A 15,194-nucleotide genomic window follows, 5' to 3' on the forward strand; every position below is an offset into this window, starting at 1 on the left:
GCTTGGTATCTTGAGCGCAGCATTCGATTAGCGCACTGTCCATGGATTATGATCAAACACCTACTAAATGTCGGACACGTCTTGTTATCGTTTTACTCAAGCATGGTTGCACTTTAGTTACTATTCTATTTTGCTGCACATATGGAGTTTATACCAGCGTTACAAAGCTGGCACAAACCTCATCTGCTAAAAATAGCGCATTTGAACAAGGCGAAAATGAGTGACACATCAAAGCAGAGTAACGTGAAATACTGTCAAGTGACTGCTCCTCGCCATTCCTACATTACAGAGAGCGAAAAAAGCTGCTCTAAACAAACGATTCATTTTGCTGGACTAATCATTAATTGCCCCGTGGAACGAATAAACTTCCCACCTAATCCTCCCATATTTCCTTAAATTCAGAACACAGTTTAGAGAATAATGCATGTTTGTGCAGCACATGACGATGGAAACCTTTTCAATTGCAGTTTAAAGAATCAGAGAAAATGCGGGTAGAGTTAATGATGTTTTCTCATTCCATGATTTATGATGACTTCTTTTAGAATTATTTCAGAACAAAGTAGTTTATAAAGCTGAAGTCATTATAAAACAGGAAATGTTTTTTTTTAAGTGAATTTAATATGAAAGACGTCGGATTGGAAAGTCTTTCCAATTTAAAATTACATGCATAACTCATTATTAAAAAAAATAAAAAGTCATATACAACAAATCAGTTCTGGCCTGTGTACACTCTAAAAAATGCTGGGTTATTTCAACCCAACTTTGGGTCAAATTTGGACTAACCCAACTCGTGGGTTAAAAATTTAATGTAAAAATTTAACCCAACGGTTGGGTTAGTCCATATTTGACCCAATGTTGGGTTGAAACAACCCAGCATTTTTTAGAGTGTAGCTTTCATATTTTAGTTATATGCTTGCTATATGTTTTTGAGTAGGCCTATTTCCCGTAATACACTCCTGGCTACTTTTATTCTTTGGAGCATATAAGTGTATTTATTTGTTACATTCATTTGTTTGTTGTTGGGTATAAATGGGTATAAAGTCTTGTATAACAAAATAATTAGACTAAGTGCATCAATTCTGGTAATGCATGGAATTTTCTAACATATTTTACTAACTGCCCTGCCTTATAATTTTACTAATGGACAGGCAATCTTTCCACCTCTTCACAGATTTTTTCTTACAAGGGAAAAACCAGTGCAATACAATTAAAACATTATGCTTACACAAGCACAAATTGCTCCATCACTCCATTCATGCACAGTGCATGTATGAGGTGCCTACTGTGTCAACTAGCGGCCCTGAGCAGACTTTGGCAAGAGTTGGCTAGACTTGCAGTTTCTCCTGCTCAGCATGTGTGTTTGTTGAGGTATGTGTGAGATTGAAAAGGATTTTGAAAGAATGTTATTCACATGACAATAAATAAAAAAGAAAATTATTTATTTTTGCTTAACTAGAAAGTGGACAAAAATGCAAGATGTAAGCAAACAAAACAGAAATGGGCAATCTATGTTGACAGTGGTGTAATTTACTTATCAAAAGTTTTTCACCAGTAAACTAAATGAATCTAAGACAAAGAAGAGTTCATTGCATTTCACAGTTTATAAATCCTTAACAGAAGCCCACCAGTTTTCTGACTTCCGTCATCACAGGAGCTGCGAGGCTGCGAGCTTTCTCTGCTCCTTTGGCTAACAGACTCTCAAGATGGCCCCTGTCTGCCCTCAGTCTTTGGATCTCCAGCCGAATGGGTTGCAGCTTCTGTACAATAGCCTCAGCCACCACATTCTTGTATTGTCCAGTGTCCATACCTTCAGCCAGCCTGACCACCTCCTCCATGCTCTGTTCAGACACAGCCGCGTGCATGGAGACTAGGTTTGATACACCTGGCCGACTCTCAGGTTCATAAGTCACTTCAGAAGTGAAGTCAGTCACAGCTCTGCGAATCTTAAGGACAATGTCATCAGGCGTATCGGTCAGGAAGACTGTAGCTAACTTTTGGGGGTCTGACTTGGACATCTTAGAAGATGGATCCCTCAGAGATTTCACTTTTCGAGTGCCACCTGAGGGTTAAAAAGCAGGAAAAATGAATCTGCGCTGAAATCGAGTGAATATTTCCTAGTTTCCTATTCACTTCCATTATAATAGTTAATAGTTAACTATAATAAAATAAACTATATATTATTACAATATTATATATAATATAATTATATAATAGTTAACTATATATAATAGTTAAAGAACAGTTAAAATAATAGTTTTATTCAACAAGGACATTAAATTGATCAAAAGTGACAGTAAAGACTTACAATGTTACAAAAGATATCCATTTCAAATAAATTCAAAATAAATTTCAATAGAAAATTCAAAAGGAAAAAAAACGTCACGGTTTCCACAAAAATATGAAGTAGCACATCAGTTTTCATCATTGACAATAATAAGAATGATCATTTAAGAGGTGAAGAATAATAAAGAATAATTTAATAATTTCTAAAGGATCATGTGACACTGAAGACTAGAATAATGGCTGCTGAAAATTCTGCTTTGCCAATACAGGAATAAATTACATTTTAAAATATATTCAAATAGAAAACAGTTATTTTAAATAGTACAATTTCACTGTTTTTACTGTATCTTTGAACAAATAAATGCAGCCTTGGTGAGCATAAGACACATCCTACAAAAACTATACAATATAATATATCATATCACTTAATATGAGTAAGTTACTGATACAAAATACTGAGTCAAATGTTGATTCAGTAACCACTCTGATAGATTTAATTGAGTAAAGTATTTGTCTTTTTTTAACTAGTCACCAAATGAACTGGCTCATTTCCACCACTGCCAAAAAGCAGTGCAGGAAGCATGCTATTTAATATAGATTTCTTTGAAAAGCTTCCTTTACAACTCTGCCTAACCATTTCAATACAAAAGTAATCGTAGGATGCAATTTTCCACTTTATATAAGATATATTTCAGTAAATTAGCATTACACATAGTGACCACTGGTCAAACACTCATCAGATTGAAATTAAGAATCTCAGAAAAGTTGTGTAAATATTATTTCTTTGTGAAATCACAACACAGATGGGCTCTACTGGTCGGATCTTGGATTTAGTTTCAGGGCAACAGATATTGTTTGGCTTCTTTAGCTTTGGCTCTAGGATGCAGGCACAGTCTTCCTTCACATGTAATAAGAGCGATGTGAACCGGTCCTTTGTGAAATCACTACAGGAAAACCCTCCCAAATCCATTATCACCCCATCACTCAGATAGATAGAGGTAGAGAACACTCCTTTAATCAAAGCACCATCGCACACATGACTGGTTTCATATTGTGCTTTTATTATAGTGAATGAAAGACTAGCTTAAACTGACGATTCAACATGTCAGCCATGTGTGCACACGACTGCAAGGGTATGCTGTTGTGCACGTGTGAAACATACAGTGAGGAAAGCAGGGAGCTGGAGAAGACACTTGAGAGCACTGACTCATTTGTGTGTTCGCTGAATGAGGTATGAAGTAATTTGCCTTACTTTTCCACTTTTCAGGGTTTCTCAGTTGAATCTTTATGAGAAAAACAGGCTGATTAAAACGGGAAGTTAATGGCATGAGGTAAAAATGAAAACTCCCAAACATACTGAGCAGGGCACAAGGCTCGGGGAAGAACTCTCCATACTGGTTGTTAAAGATGCGGGCCAAGTCCTGGGCGAGCTCCAAATGCTGGATCTGGTCCTCCCCTACAGGCACATGTGTGGATCTGCACAACAATAACATCACTCTCTCTCAAACACAGCTGGGAATATAACCGCGCTAAGAATAAAACACATGAAAAGCACAGCCGGACGTACTTGTAGAGCAGAATGTCTGCTGCTTGTAACACTGGATACGTATAAAGCCCCACACTGCCTTCATTCTTCTGCTTGCTCTTCATCTGTAAGGGAAAGAAACAGAGGATTTACCACTGGATGGAGAGGAAAGTTTGAAATAAATCTGAAGCACCTTTCATTACATTTGGCTGCAACTGTCTATTTGTTTTCTTATTTCAATGTGGTCTAACATCAAGCCCTTACTCTGTTCCCCACATCGGGCTGAATGAAGGAGTTTTGCCACATTAACGCATACAGACAGCATCCAAAGGCCACTTTCTGCCACGTTTCACATGCACTGAGCTGTTGAGTAAACAGCTAGGTGTTTTCCCTGCAGCGGTGGGAGGCTTCTGGCCGTGCTCTCCGTCAGCAGCAATATAAAAGGGTTGTCCTCTCTGGGTGAATCACAGTCATTATCAAGCCCTGTCTCTCTCTGCCAGGTCCGCCCACCCTCATGACCGGCACAGGAGAAGCCTGTGGACAGAGCGGGGAGGCCTGAGCATTTAGACTGGCATGTTACCATCTTCTAGGGGGCTCTAATATATCATGTGCCTTTTTACCTATCATACTCTCACGAGCAGATAAAAACTCAGCAAAAACAAATGTGCTGTAATTACCTTCCATTGAGGCAGGTGCCGTAAACGAGGCATGCTGGTAAGGCAGCCTAGAATCCATGAGAGCTCAGCATGTTCTGAGACCTGCAGATTAATTATATGATTACATTTTCAGAAAACAAACAAAAGCAAATTGAAAAATCATTTTGATAGCATATTCTTTAACAAATACAACTGTCCTGATATCATAATGAAGAAATTAAAAGAATGACTTTTTTAGGAAAAATAATTAATAATTTGAAAATCCTTTGTCCGATAAATGAAATTCATGTGGTGCAACAAATATACAGAAACATAAGCAAACCCCTGGATACCTTCACAAATGTGTGAGAAGGTTAATAAATCTCTTCAGATTAATTTTAAATAAGTTTAGGTTGTAAAATTTAGTGTAACTCCCCCAAAACTGATATTTGTCATAAGTATATTTCTGTTAAATATTCATATACTTATGAATATTTATCATAATTATATTCATGATATTTGCAAAAACAAGTAATAAATAAAAGCGGTATATCAATGTTATTACTTTTTACATTATAGCTCCACCACATTTTTAGTCATCAAATTTAAACTTTTTTTAATGATCAACATGAAAGTCAAAGAGTACATTTCTAAGAACTTATATACACTATTAAAATAGTATTACCCTCATGCTATCAAATTAATTCATTATTCTTGATATGCAGATTGACAGCACTTTACACATAAACTAGGCATCTTCGTAGCGCCCCTGTGTGGCAGTGAAGAGAACAAGATATTCCTCACCTCCCAACAGGTGCACAGTGGCATAGTATGAAGGTCTTTCTACATCCATACTTTATCACAAGTACTCAAACTAGTCCTTCTCTTGTTACAAAATCATGTGAAAGAGCTCATTTGATTGGCATTGTGAAATCTGCACAGTTCCCAAGAGGGCTCCAGATTTGCACACACACACACACACAGACACACTCCTCAAAATCGTTCTGCTTCAGAGAATTAAACTTTATGGGTGTTGGCGAAACGGCCGCCATCTCGCATACTCACAAAAGGATTCTGAAGCATCTGATGTACACCCAGAAAGGAACGAACATAAAATGTGATTTTATGGCACAGTGCTGAAAGAGATATTTATTACAGCTAGCTAATCTAAGGTTAAGAGGGTAAGACGGCAGATATGAAGATGACTGAGGGATCACAGCAGAAAATCGGATATAGTGGTGGTGGATATCTTAGATGACTTCATGTCAGATTTGTGAGACACAGAAATAGTAAGTGAAACAATAGAGCATTAAATATAGACTGATTATTCCTTAGACACTTAGAAATTTAAAAGAAACTTGTGTGAAAAAGGCTCATATTTGTTTAGATTTACGCACGGAGTTCAATTATGCGAGTCTGCCAGAAACTTACACATAAATCTCTCTGTTGTGTGGATGTTATTCTGGTAAAAGGGTTTCTAGTGCAATACACCCCAAACACACATACAGCTATAAAACAAAGTCCTATACTTAAGATCCGATTGATTTTAGCTTGTCACCATTTTTCAATGAAGTCAAGTGTTTTCCTTGGGCCAGGGTATTATTTTCACATGTGGAACAGTCTTGAGCTCGTATGTTCCATGGGAGGTCTTCAGTCCTGCCAAGATATGTGGCATGAAGTTAAAATGGAATAAAATCAGGGGTGGGTGTGTGTGTGTGTGTGTGTGTGTGTGTGTGTGTGAGCGTGTATGTTTTCACATGCTCGCTGCAAAGTTCCAGTGAGAAAATACAAAAACCTGACACACTTACACTCTGCTGCACAACACACACAAACACACACAGTTAAAAGCATATCAGGTGGCTGAGAGGAAGAACATGTCCACACTTATTATAGTTACCCTTCAAAAGTTGCTCAATTTGAGAGAAAATGTGCTGGACAGCTAGCGAGTTGCTGCGTACAGTAAAATCTATTATTATCCTCCTCTTTATGCTTTATGTGGTCGCTTTGAAGTGAACTGTGAAAGCTAATCTGTGTGTTTTCCCCTATCCTGAGAATTTGTAGAGATAGGAATCGGTTTGGTAAAATAAGCATTTAAAGCTAGCCTCCATTAAATAAACATTTGGCAATGGAAAATATGTTTTAGCTTACTACCAGCAGTTCTGCCCAATAAAACGACTGGACGCCTATTTAGAATGAGACTTCTGTTATTTGAGTTATTTGAAAGGTGCCTTTGACATTTTTTTTATATTTTTTTTACATTGTTTAAGCAGCAAGGCTAAACAAAGATGTGCACACTTTAAAAATATAATACTAGTAGCAGCTATGGTTTAAACGGATAGTTCAACCCAAAATGAAAATTCTGTCATCATTTACTCACCCTCATGCCATTCCAAACCTGCATTACTCTCTTTCTTATGTGGAAGACAAAAGCATTTTTTTCCCCTCACTATTAAAGTATTGCTTTGGACCCCATTGACTTTCATTGTGTGAATAAATTAGTTCATTAAAATATATTTTCTTTTCTTTTTTTAGTTCAGCAGAAGAAAGAAGGTCATAGAGGTTTGGAGAGACATGGTGGTGAGTAATTGATGACCAAATACTCACAGTAGGGTAAACGATCCTTAATTAATGTGATTTAATTAATGTTGTTTATTTGATGTCTTCAAAGCAGGACTCACTTGAGACTGCTGGAAAAGGATGGAGCGAGTTGGGTCTATGCCACAGGCCAAAAGACTGGCGGCCATGTCCAGGATGTTGTCTCGGAGCATATGAGGGTCCTGAGGCTGGGTGATGGAATGAAGGTCTACGATGCTGTACATGACTGCACTGTACTCGTTCTGCAGGGCCACCCAGCTCTCTAGAGCTCCCAGATAGTTCCCCAAGTGAGGAACACCTGTGGGCTGGATTCCTGAGAAAACCTGTCCTTTAAGGAGGCTCTGTAAGTAAAAGAGAGAGTTTCAAGACAAAATCTGTTGGGCACAAAGACAAACAGAAATGGGAGACACAAAAGAGGACAATAGAATGAAGGCAAAGAAAGTTGGTGGTGTGCGTACGGTCAGAAAGGAGACGCCCTATGCAGTTTTATGAATGTTATCAAAGCGATAAATCCAAGGCACATTTCACACTAACAGAGCACCCTACTGGGCGAGAGAGTGCTAGAGCGGAACTGCTCCACAGCCAATGAAAACACTCCACAGTTCACAGCCAGAGCCAGCCAATAGCAGCTTTTAAGAGTGATACAGTCATGGAATAACAATCACAGTAGTGATCCTACCCAAAACAGCAACAGAAGAAAGCAGTGCAATGCTGTAAACCCATAAAGTATATTAAAAATAGGAAAGAATAAAACAAAGGGCTCATTTTTAAACGTTTGGACTGAGAAGGAAGACCACTTCTCCTTAGTCTTTATAAAAAAAAAAAGAGAGAGATTCTTGCCCACTGACCACTGGACAAATACTGTGTTACTAGCAGGCCGAGACTTCAGATGCAAAACTTCCAAACGTCCACTTCCATACGTCAACTTTCAAACAACATACTAAAATTGCCATATAATCTTTGTACTTCAAGAAAAGGTTAACTTTGCAGCATAAAAACATTAAAAACGGGGAAAACACACTTACATGAAAAGAGCCATGAACACCTGCATGGGTATGTATGAAGTAACTTAATTCGGGGCCCATTTACAATCTGAGAACTATGGCTGATCTGAAATCAGTCTGGCTTCAGGGAAGCCTATAGCCAAGGGAACAGAATCCCTGATCCAAAGTCATTAGCTAGTTATAGGAAAGGAGCAGGCTATTTATGCCATTACTGGGTGAGCAATTGCAGTGCAGTGGCCCAAATACACAGGGCCTCTCTGAGGTGTCAGAAGTGTTTCGGGGCAGAACGGAGCCCGGTTCATGTGTGTTCTCACCTTGCGTTGTTCCCCTCTTCCCCTCCGGCCGATCATTAACCATCCAGACATGGTAATGGTGTCATTTGAGACAATCACACATAAGCTGAAACAACACTAGGCCCAACTACCGAAGGCATAATCAACCTATCGCACCTCCCATCTACCGACAAGAAGGAATGTCTGAAAAATCTGATTTTTTAATAAATTTTTTTGGCGGCTGGCGTGATGATGGGGGAATTTTATTTAAGAGGTACATTACATAGTAACCTTAGAAATGCCCATTTCAGTGTCATTCTTCATTATTTATCAAGGTGTAGCTGTGATTTTAATATTGATAGGTACATTTTATAATCAGCTAAATAATACAGTAATTCCAAAATCTTTATTTATATGTTTAATTTATATGTTCAGTCTATATACATGAGGATTTATTTGGCTGTGCTGATGTCATAAGTAATAAAAAATATACAAGCACTTTTTTTTATTTTCTTATTTAGTCTAAAGTCAAATGAAAAGGCAGATGCTTTCATTTAGTGTACATTTGATTTCATAAAATAATCTCAAATCTACAAGCATTGAGGCCCTAAATTGTAAAAGCAAGTGTGTCTAGAGTAAGCAATGCTTATGTCACACACAGATGTTAGACAGCATCCATGTAAATGGAATAAAATCTTTTATTTTACAAATTAAAAAATCTCTCTTCCACACTCACCTGCAGTAATTACTCAATTTTTGTTTTTACTCAATTTAGATTCACTGGGACTTGCTCGCTCTCCTCGGCTGTCCCACCAGCAAAAACCACTTCTTGATAACACCTGGCAGGAGCAACAACTTCTCTCCTCATTTTTTACACTGACAAACGCAACACTGTTGTATCACAGTGCAGCAAAGTAGCAAAAAAATCCTACAGCTCTACCATATGGAGTAGACATTAAACCGTATGTGTGTGTGCACAAGCTGATAGGGTTACACAGTACACCTACGATCCCTGTTCTTACACTCATGTAGGCACTTTGTAGGAGTATTTAATTGTAAGTCTATCTGTGTGTGTTCCAGTTGGTGTAAGATTGAGTAAGTATGTCTACAAACAACTAAATACATGAATAATACTGGTTTTACAGGCTGTACTGCCAGTGAGTGTCAAAAGGATTTTGGATCATTACATCTCAAGTCTTCCAAAAATGGTAAAGTTCTGCATGTAAAATAAAAATAAAAACTGGTGGTTTTGCAATACCAATACACTAAAAAAAGAGAACTTAAAGAACATCAAGCAACCTCCATTTGATCATTTCAGATGGATTGACCCTTTTGCATTAACATAGTGAAAGTATTGCAAGACAGTGATGGAAAAACAGAAACTATGTAAAATTCAGCTCCAAGGCCACTCTGAGACAGAACAACAACACTCTTTATTGTAAACAGATTAAATGTGAAAACAATCATCTTACATTTGGCAAAATACCATGTTTAGACAGGATTTGTTGTGAGAAGTTATGTTTTTTAAGCCAGTGTTTTTCAAATAGAGTCACATAGAGCATAGCAAAAAACAATGATAAATGCAAATAATAATATGCAACTAAACATATAATTAAATTATCAGCTTTTAAAACACTTTTCATATTTTTTGTTGACTTCAAAGGCTGTGTGTCCAATCAAAATCTACATTTTTTTTCATCTGTCACTTGGTAAAAGCTAGCCAAATTAGACAGATACCCACAAACCAAAAGAATAAATAAATAAAAATGAATTCAAAATTTCACCGTTTCATTTTAGGGACATTTGTATGGGACAGCATGTGTGCCTGGGTAAAGGACTGGCACAATGAGCATGTAATTACAACTGGCCATTCAGATTTGATAAAGTTCTCTGATTTGAGTTTTTAACTCATTAAAAGTTAGTTCAAACTCAAAATCAGCACTATACACAAAGAATCGATAAGAACCCTAAAGAGCCATCGAGACCTTGACAAAACAGACATACATCTGAACTCCTGGAACATCCTGGCAGAGACACCCATCTTTGCATGCTAATTCCAACACTGCCTTTCACCACCCTTTATAGTTCTGCAGGCAAGCATCAGCAGCTCAGTAAATGTGGAGAAGCTCTCCACAGGAGCTGATATCAGAGAGGGAGTGTGAGGCCAGTTCTGAACGGCACCTCTGACCCTCCCGCCCCAGTCCATTTGTCCCCCACTAAGCTTCAGACACACAGAACCTACTGTTAGGGTGTCCATCAGCATTGCCTCACTCACCCTATTAAAACAGACATCATGCTGAACAGCAGAAACACATGCCTTAATCCTGCCACTCTCCGCTGGGCTACCAACAAAGCCCTGCTTTGGTGAAGTATCGAGCAGAAAATCATTTTTATGCACCTTCCCCTGCCCGAGACGGTGGGGAATGTGTGTTTTTGCCGTACTGAAACACACGCAGCTTGAAGCGAAGTGCGAACGACCGAAAATATAAAACAGGAACGAGACCCGATTTGAGGGGAAAACACATTAGAGAAAGCGTGAGTGACAAAGCCAAAAAAGCAGTGAAAGAATGAGCAGGAGACAGAGCAAAAGAAGAGGTATTTTGTGGGGAGGGGAGGCAGCGTGTACAGGAGGTGGCAGGGGGGCAGGAGACGGAGCGTTTGATTAAATCTGCGGTTGACGTTTCGGACAGGTGAGATTGATGAGGTTCCTCTACGCTTCACACTGTGCAGAGAGCGCAGGGAGAGGAACAGAAACACGCAGTGTGGAGAGCCTGGGCTGGGGGCCCTCTCACACCGTGGGGTCCCCGGCCTGATTAATGGGGCTGGAGTCCCTTCAAAAACAGCTCTCCAAGCAGAAAGGGCCGCACCGTGCTCCAAAAATAACCAGGACGGAACAGCCGCTCCAATACGGACTGCGGCTTGGAGACCAAACCCTGAACCGTTTAGGACCAATTGCTTTTGTTTCACTTCAATCCTCACTCTGCTGATCGCATTACATATTAAAAGATAGGTTACGCTTAGTCTGACATGAAATATAATTATTTGCAAGCTACACAGAAAAGCCTGCCGAAATCTCAAACCAAAACCCAATGCCTGGCACGGAGAATGATAAATGTCTTGCATGGATTATATTGCGATATTTGGACACTCTATAAACTACACTAAGCAAATAAAGGACAAAGCCACTTCTGCCTTTTTTCCCTTTTGAGCCTCGACAGGAAAAAAACGGAGGCGCTAGCCTACTAATGACAAATTAAACACATAAAAGTCACAACGAAGCAGAAATAACCTGCACACACCTCATAAATTTATCAACGTGTAATTATGGTAACACTCAGGAACTCCTGAGGCGCAGTTTTTTTTCCTTGTTCCCTCTAATTCCCTCCAGCGCTGACTGTTGGTTTGAGCAGAACCAAGAAGCTTGATACCAGATAGTGGGTGCAATTCAATACCTCAGATTTTTGGTAACTGTAAGTCTACAGGGTATGGTGCAAAAGTCCACACTGAAAAATAAATTATAGGATTTACTTTAAACAATATTCACTCAGAAACGGCTAGTAAATTTCACAAACAATTACAAAGAAATGACAAGTAACAATACATTTAAATGCAAAATTTTGAAGTAGAAAAGATTAAAAATAATATTTTTTTGTAAAACATGCTCCAATTATCTCATTAACCTGAAAAAAATGTTTTTACAGTGCAACATTACTCTACAGGAATTTAGAGCCAAAATACACTAAATTATCAACAAAAAAAAAAAAGAGCACTTGAGGGGTCTTGAGGAGTTATTCAGCATAGATTACGTTCATCCTTCAGAATGATGAACCGAATTACACTGCGGAGTGTGAAATAAAGTGCTTAGCTGACATGTAAAAACAAATCGTCTAATTAATAAATTCAATCAGGCCCAGCTCATGTGTGCCTGCTTTCCTATGGTTTCCCCTCCGGGCGCCTCTGGGAGTAGGTTTAATGGTTTTAGCTGACATGAGAGTTAGAGCATTTAGACCTGAAGGAGAATTAAGAGCCGTTTCCTTTTTGTGCAACACAAGGCTGAGATGACTGATATCAGCCATTAAGACCACAGGCGATTAAGGGCCGGATAGGGAGAGTCATGTTTTATAACGTAGTTTGGAGCGAGGGCCCACTGCATCCTGCTGCAACGTATGGAAGGATAATCAGGGAAGTTTCAGGATGTGATCGGAACAAAAGCTTAAAACTGACATGAGTTTTATTGTCTAAACAACTGCGTAAAGCACTTACACAACAGGGGTATTTCAACAGCTCCAGAAACAGAACAAGAGTTTTCAAGGCAGAGTGAAAGGTTAATGCTGAATTTATTTTGCATTCGTTAGCTGAAACTTGCTGGTTTTGGTGGCGAGAAAATCTAAACATCTCAAGTGCTCATTTTATCCACTTGCCACTATTTGACACATTTTATAAATAATATTTATTTATAGGTATGGATTTCATTAGGTCAAATTTCCCTCTCACTTACACTTGGACAGAAAAATCTGTGCTCATCTTTTCACACTATAGCTAAATGACTTTTCATAACCCTAGCTTTGCCAAAAATATGCTCCATGTTTTGACGTACATCACACCTAGCAGTAATGTGAATGTCCGCATTAGCATGCAGTGCCTGATATTTGGAGAAAATTAAAACAAATGAAAGCCAACACCTCATTTCAAATGTTGATGCTGGTAATAAAGGACTGCTGGGATGGTTTTGACGTCTTTCTGTAACCTCACTCCCACAGTCGCAGCACTCTGCACTTTAGCGTCCCAAACGACACACTGCCTGTAGTTAACAAAACAGAGACTGGCTGCCAGCGGTGGACGCACATTCCTACACGGCAAGTGTGCTGAAGCCATCGAATAAAACCTGGTTGTCAATCAAGTCAAGGCAGTGGGGGCTTCACATGCTCTGTAAAAGGCTCACTAGTTATAATTTACTGTGCTCAGGTCCAGTTAGCATTACATACACTCAGGGAATTGCACTGCTAATTAACAGTTCCTTAACATACTCTGGTTCACTTTAAAAGCTGGAATTTTAATACAGAAAAAAGGGCTGTGATATGTGTTATTTTAGGATGGTTTATAACAGGGAGACAAGGCTAACTGAGCAAGAATGAGCAGGTGAGCTTTGCAATGAGGACCAAGATAATCCAAATATAAAAGTGGTACTGGTTTAATTTTTAATAAAAAATGATATTAATAATAAAAAGTAGGTCTAGTTCTGGAAATATTCTATGTCAATTACCCATTTCCAAAAGCATTAAAATATTCCAAGAAAGTTTCTGTCTACTGGCAAAGCATTCAAATCTACACAGAAAAATTCAAATACTTAAACAGTATTGTAATAAAAAATAAGGCAATCATAGTTGTGAACTAATCATACAAGGTAAATATATTGTTTAGCAAAAGTGAGGAAATCTGATTAAACATCATTTAATGATCCATAACTCATATGCCACAGAGGAAAGGACAATCCTGTAAGAAATGTCAGGGGGAAAAAAACAAGTCATCAGATTTTTTTATTCTTTTCTTTTACTATTTTCATGATTTAATGTGAAAATAGTAATACTATTTTCATGATGAACATCCAGCACAAGGGAAGACACCAAACCTCATTATCCAACACTAAGTCTTTGGAATAATGGAATTCATTAACTTAGTTATGATCTCACAAAACTCTATTGCAAAACAAGTCTAAAACAGTTATACTGTTGTCTTTTACAGAATGAGAATGGAATGAGATCATCTTAATTTTGTTATTGTTACCACACAAGAAGTGAAAGGTTCATGGAAACAAGGAAACAAATAAATAAACTATGGAAAAATGTGTTTTTGAAATAAGTCTCATGCTCACCAAGGCTGCATTTATTTAATAATAAAAAATAAAAAAAATTCAGTAAACAGCAATAATATATTAAATATAATTACAATTTAAAATAACTGTTTTCGGTTTGAACATTTTAAAATGCAATTTATTTGTGTGATGGCAATGCTGAATATTCATATTACATATATATCTCACAACATATCACCACTCTTTTAAATGTTACAGCTAATCCTGCCTAAATAAATTAAACTGCCACAAATATCAAACTATTCTTCACATTAAAAAGCTTGAACAACTATGCACTCACAACAAAATCACAAGCAATTGTAAAGGCTCTTTTTAAACAATGCCGTTATTTACACTGTATTAGTCTATATCTGAAAAGACTGTGAAGACTACTGTAATGTTTAGATTGGAAATTTCAGTTGTCGGACACTTTCAGTGTATTGCAGAAGGTTTCCACTGAAGGTGAACCATGTAACAGATCCTACGTAAAGCTGCCAAACTGGCAAATAACAAAATGGCAAAAAGAGAAGACTTTCTTACCGTCGTTTCCGTCGCTTTCCCAGCTTTAAATAATCTTCTATGCGAATTACTCTTGTGAATAAAACGAAAGACAGATTTCACGGTACACCTCACGGGCAGCGCCATCTTGACTTATTCATAAACACAGACGTACGGTGTCCAGTAAGGGACAGACGCCCAAAACGCAGAATCGGGGCAGTAGCTCAACTAATCCCGAGCAGTAGCTCAAGCTTAACTGCCCATGAAATTGCCACCACCATTAAAAAAATCTCATAAAAGATAATTTAACGAATTTCAAATAAATAAAGACATAAATAAATCAAAGAGATTTTTTCATAATACAAAGGAAGTGGTACCTGAGGCTGTCATTCTAACACAGAAGAGATTTAAAAATAAACGATAACATCATTTTCACTTCTGAGTTAAGTATTTAATTAAAACCAGCCTTACACTTAATCCTTCCTTTACATTGTAAAAGCATGAATGTTTAGTGATTGTGGCTGTGTCTCA

At 37.9% G+C, this 15,194-nt stretch overlaps 1 protein-coding gene across 1 annotated transcript; it reads right to left on the reverse strand.

The window, feature by feature from the left end:
• Positions 1–1,422: 1,422 nt before the first annotated feature.
• Positions 1,423–14,817, reverse strand: LOC107658241 (tryptophan--tRNA ligase, mitochondrial-like). Its single transcript, XM_016446710.1, has 6 exons — positions 14,706–14,817; positions 7,122–7,379; positions 4,486–4,566; positions 3,851–3,933; positions 3,641–3,759; positions 1,423–2,059 (listed from the first exon to the last, which is right to left on the reverse strand). The coding sequence occupies exons 1-6, from the start codon at positions 14,808–14,810 to the stop codon at positions 1,611–1,613; spliced, it is 1,095 nt and encodes a 364-aa protein (XP_016302196.1). The 5' UTR covers positions 14,811–14,817; the 3' UTR covers positions 1,423–1,610.
• Positions 14,818–15,194: the final 377 nt, after the last annotated feature.

The sequence above is a fragment of the Sinocyclocheilus anshuiensis genome, unplaced genomic scaffold, assembly GCF_001515605.1.
Source record: "Sinocyclocheilus anshuiensis isolate Anshui unplaced genomic scaffold, SAMN03320099.WGS_v1.1 scaffold263, whole genome shotgun sequence".
NCBI classification, from domain to species: domain Eukaryota; kingdom Metazoa; phylum Chordata; class Actinopteri; order Cypriniformes; family Cyprinidae; genus Sinocyclocheilus; species Sinocyclocheilus anshuiensis.

Bases quoted from the DNA above. Each gene is read 5' to 3' on its own strand.
- LOC107658241 (XM_016446710.1), bottom strand. From the start codon at position 14,810: ATGGCGCTGCCCGTGAGGTGTACCGTGAAATCTGTCTTTCGTTTTATT. The intron at 3,934-4,485 runs GTAATTACAGCA...TTTCCCTTACAG, and splicing joins GGCACCTGCCTCAATGGAAG to ATGAAGAGCAAGCAGAAGAA. The intron at 2,060-3,640 runs GTATGTTTGGGA...TTTAACCCTCAG, and splicing joins CGAGCCTTGTGCCCTGCTCA to GTGGCACTCGAAAAGTGAAA.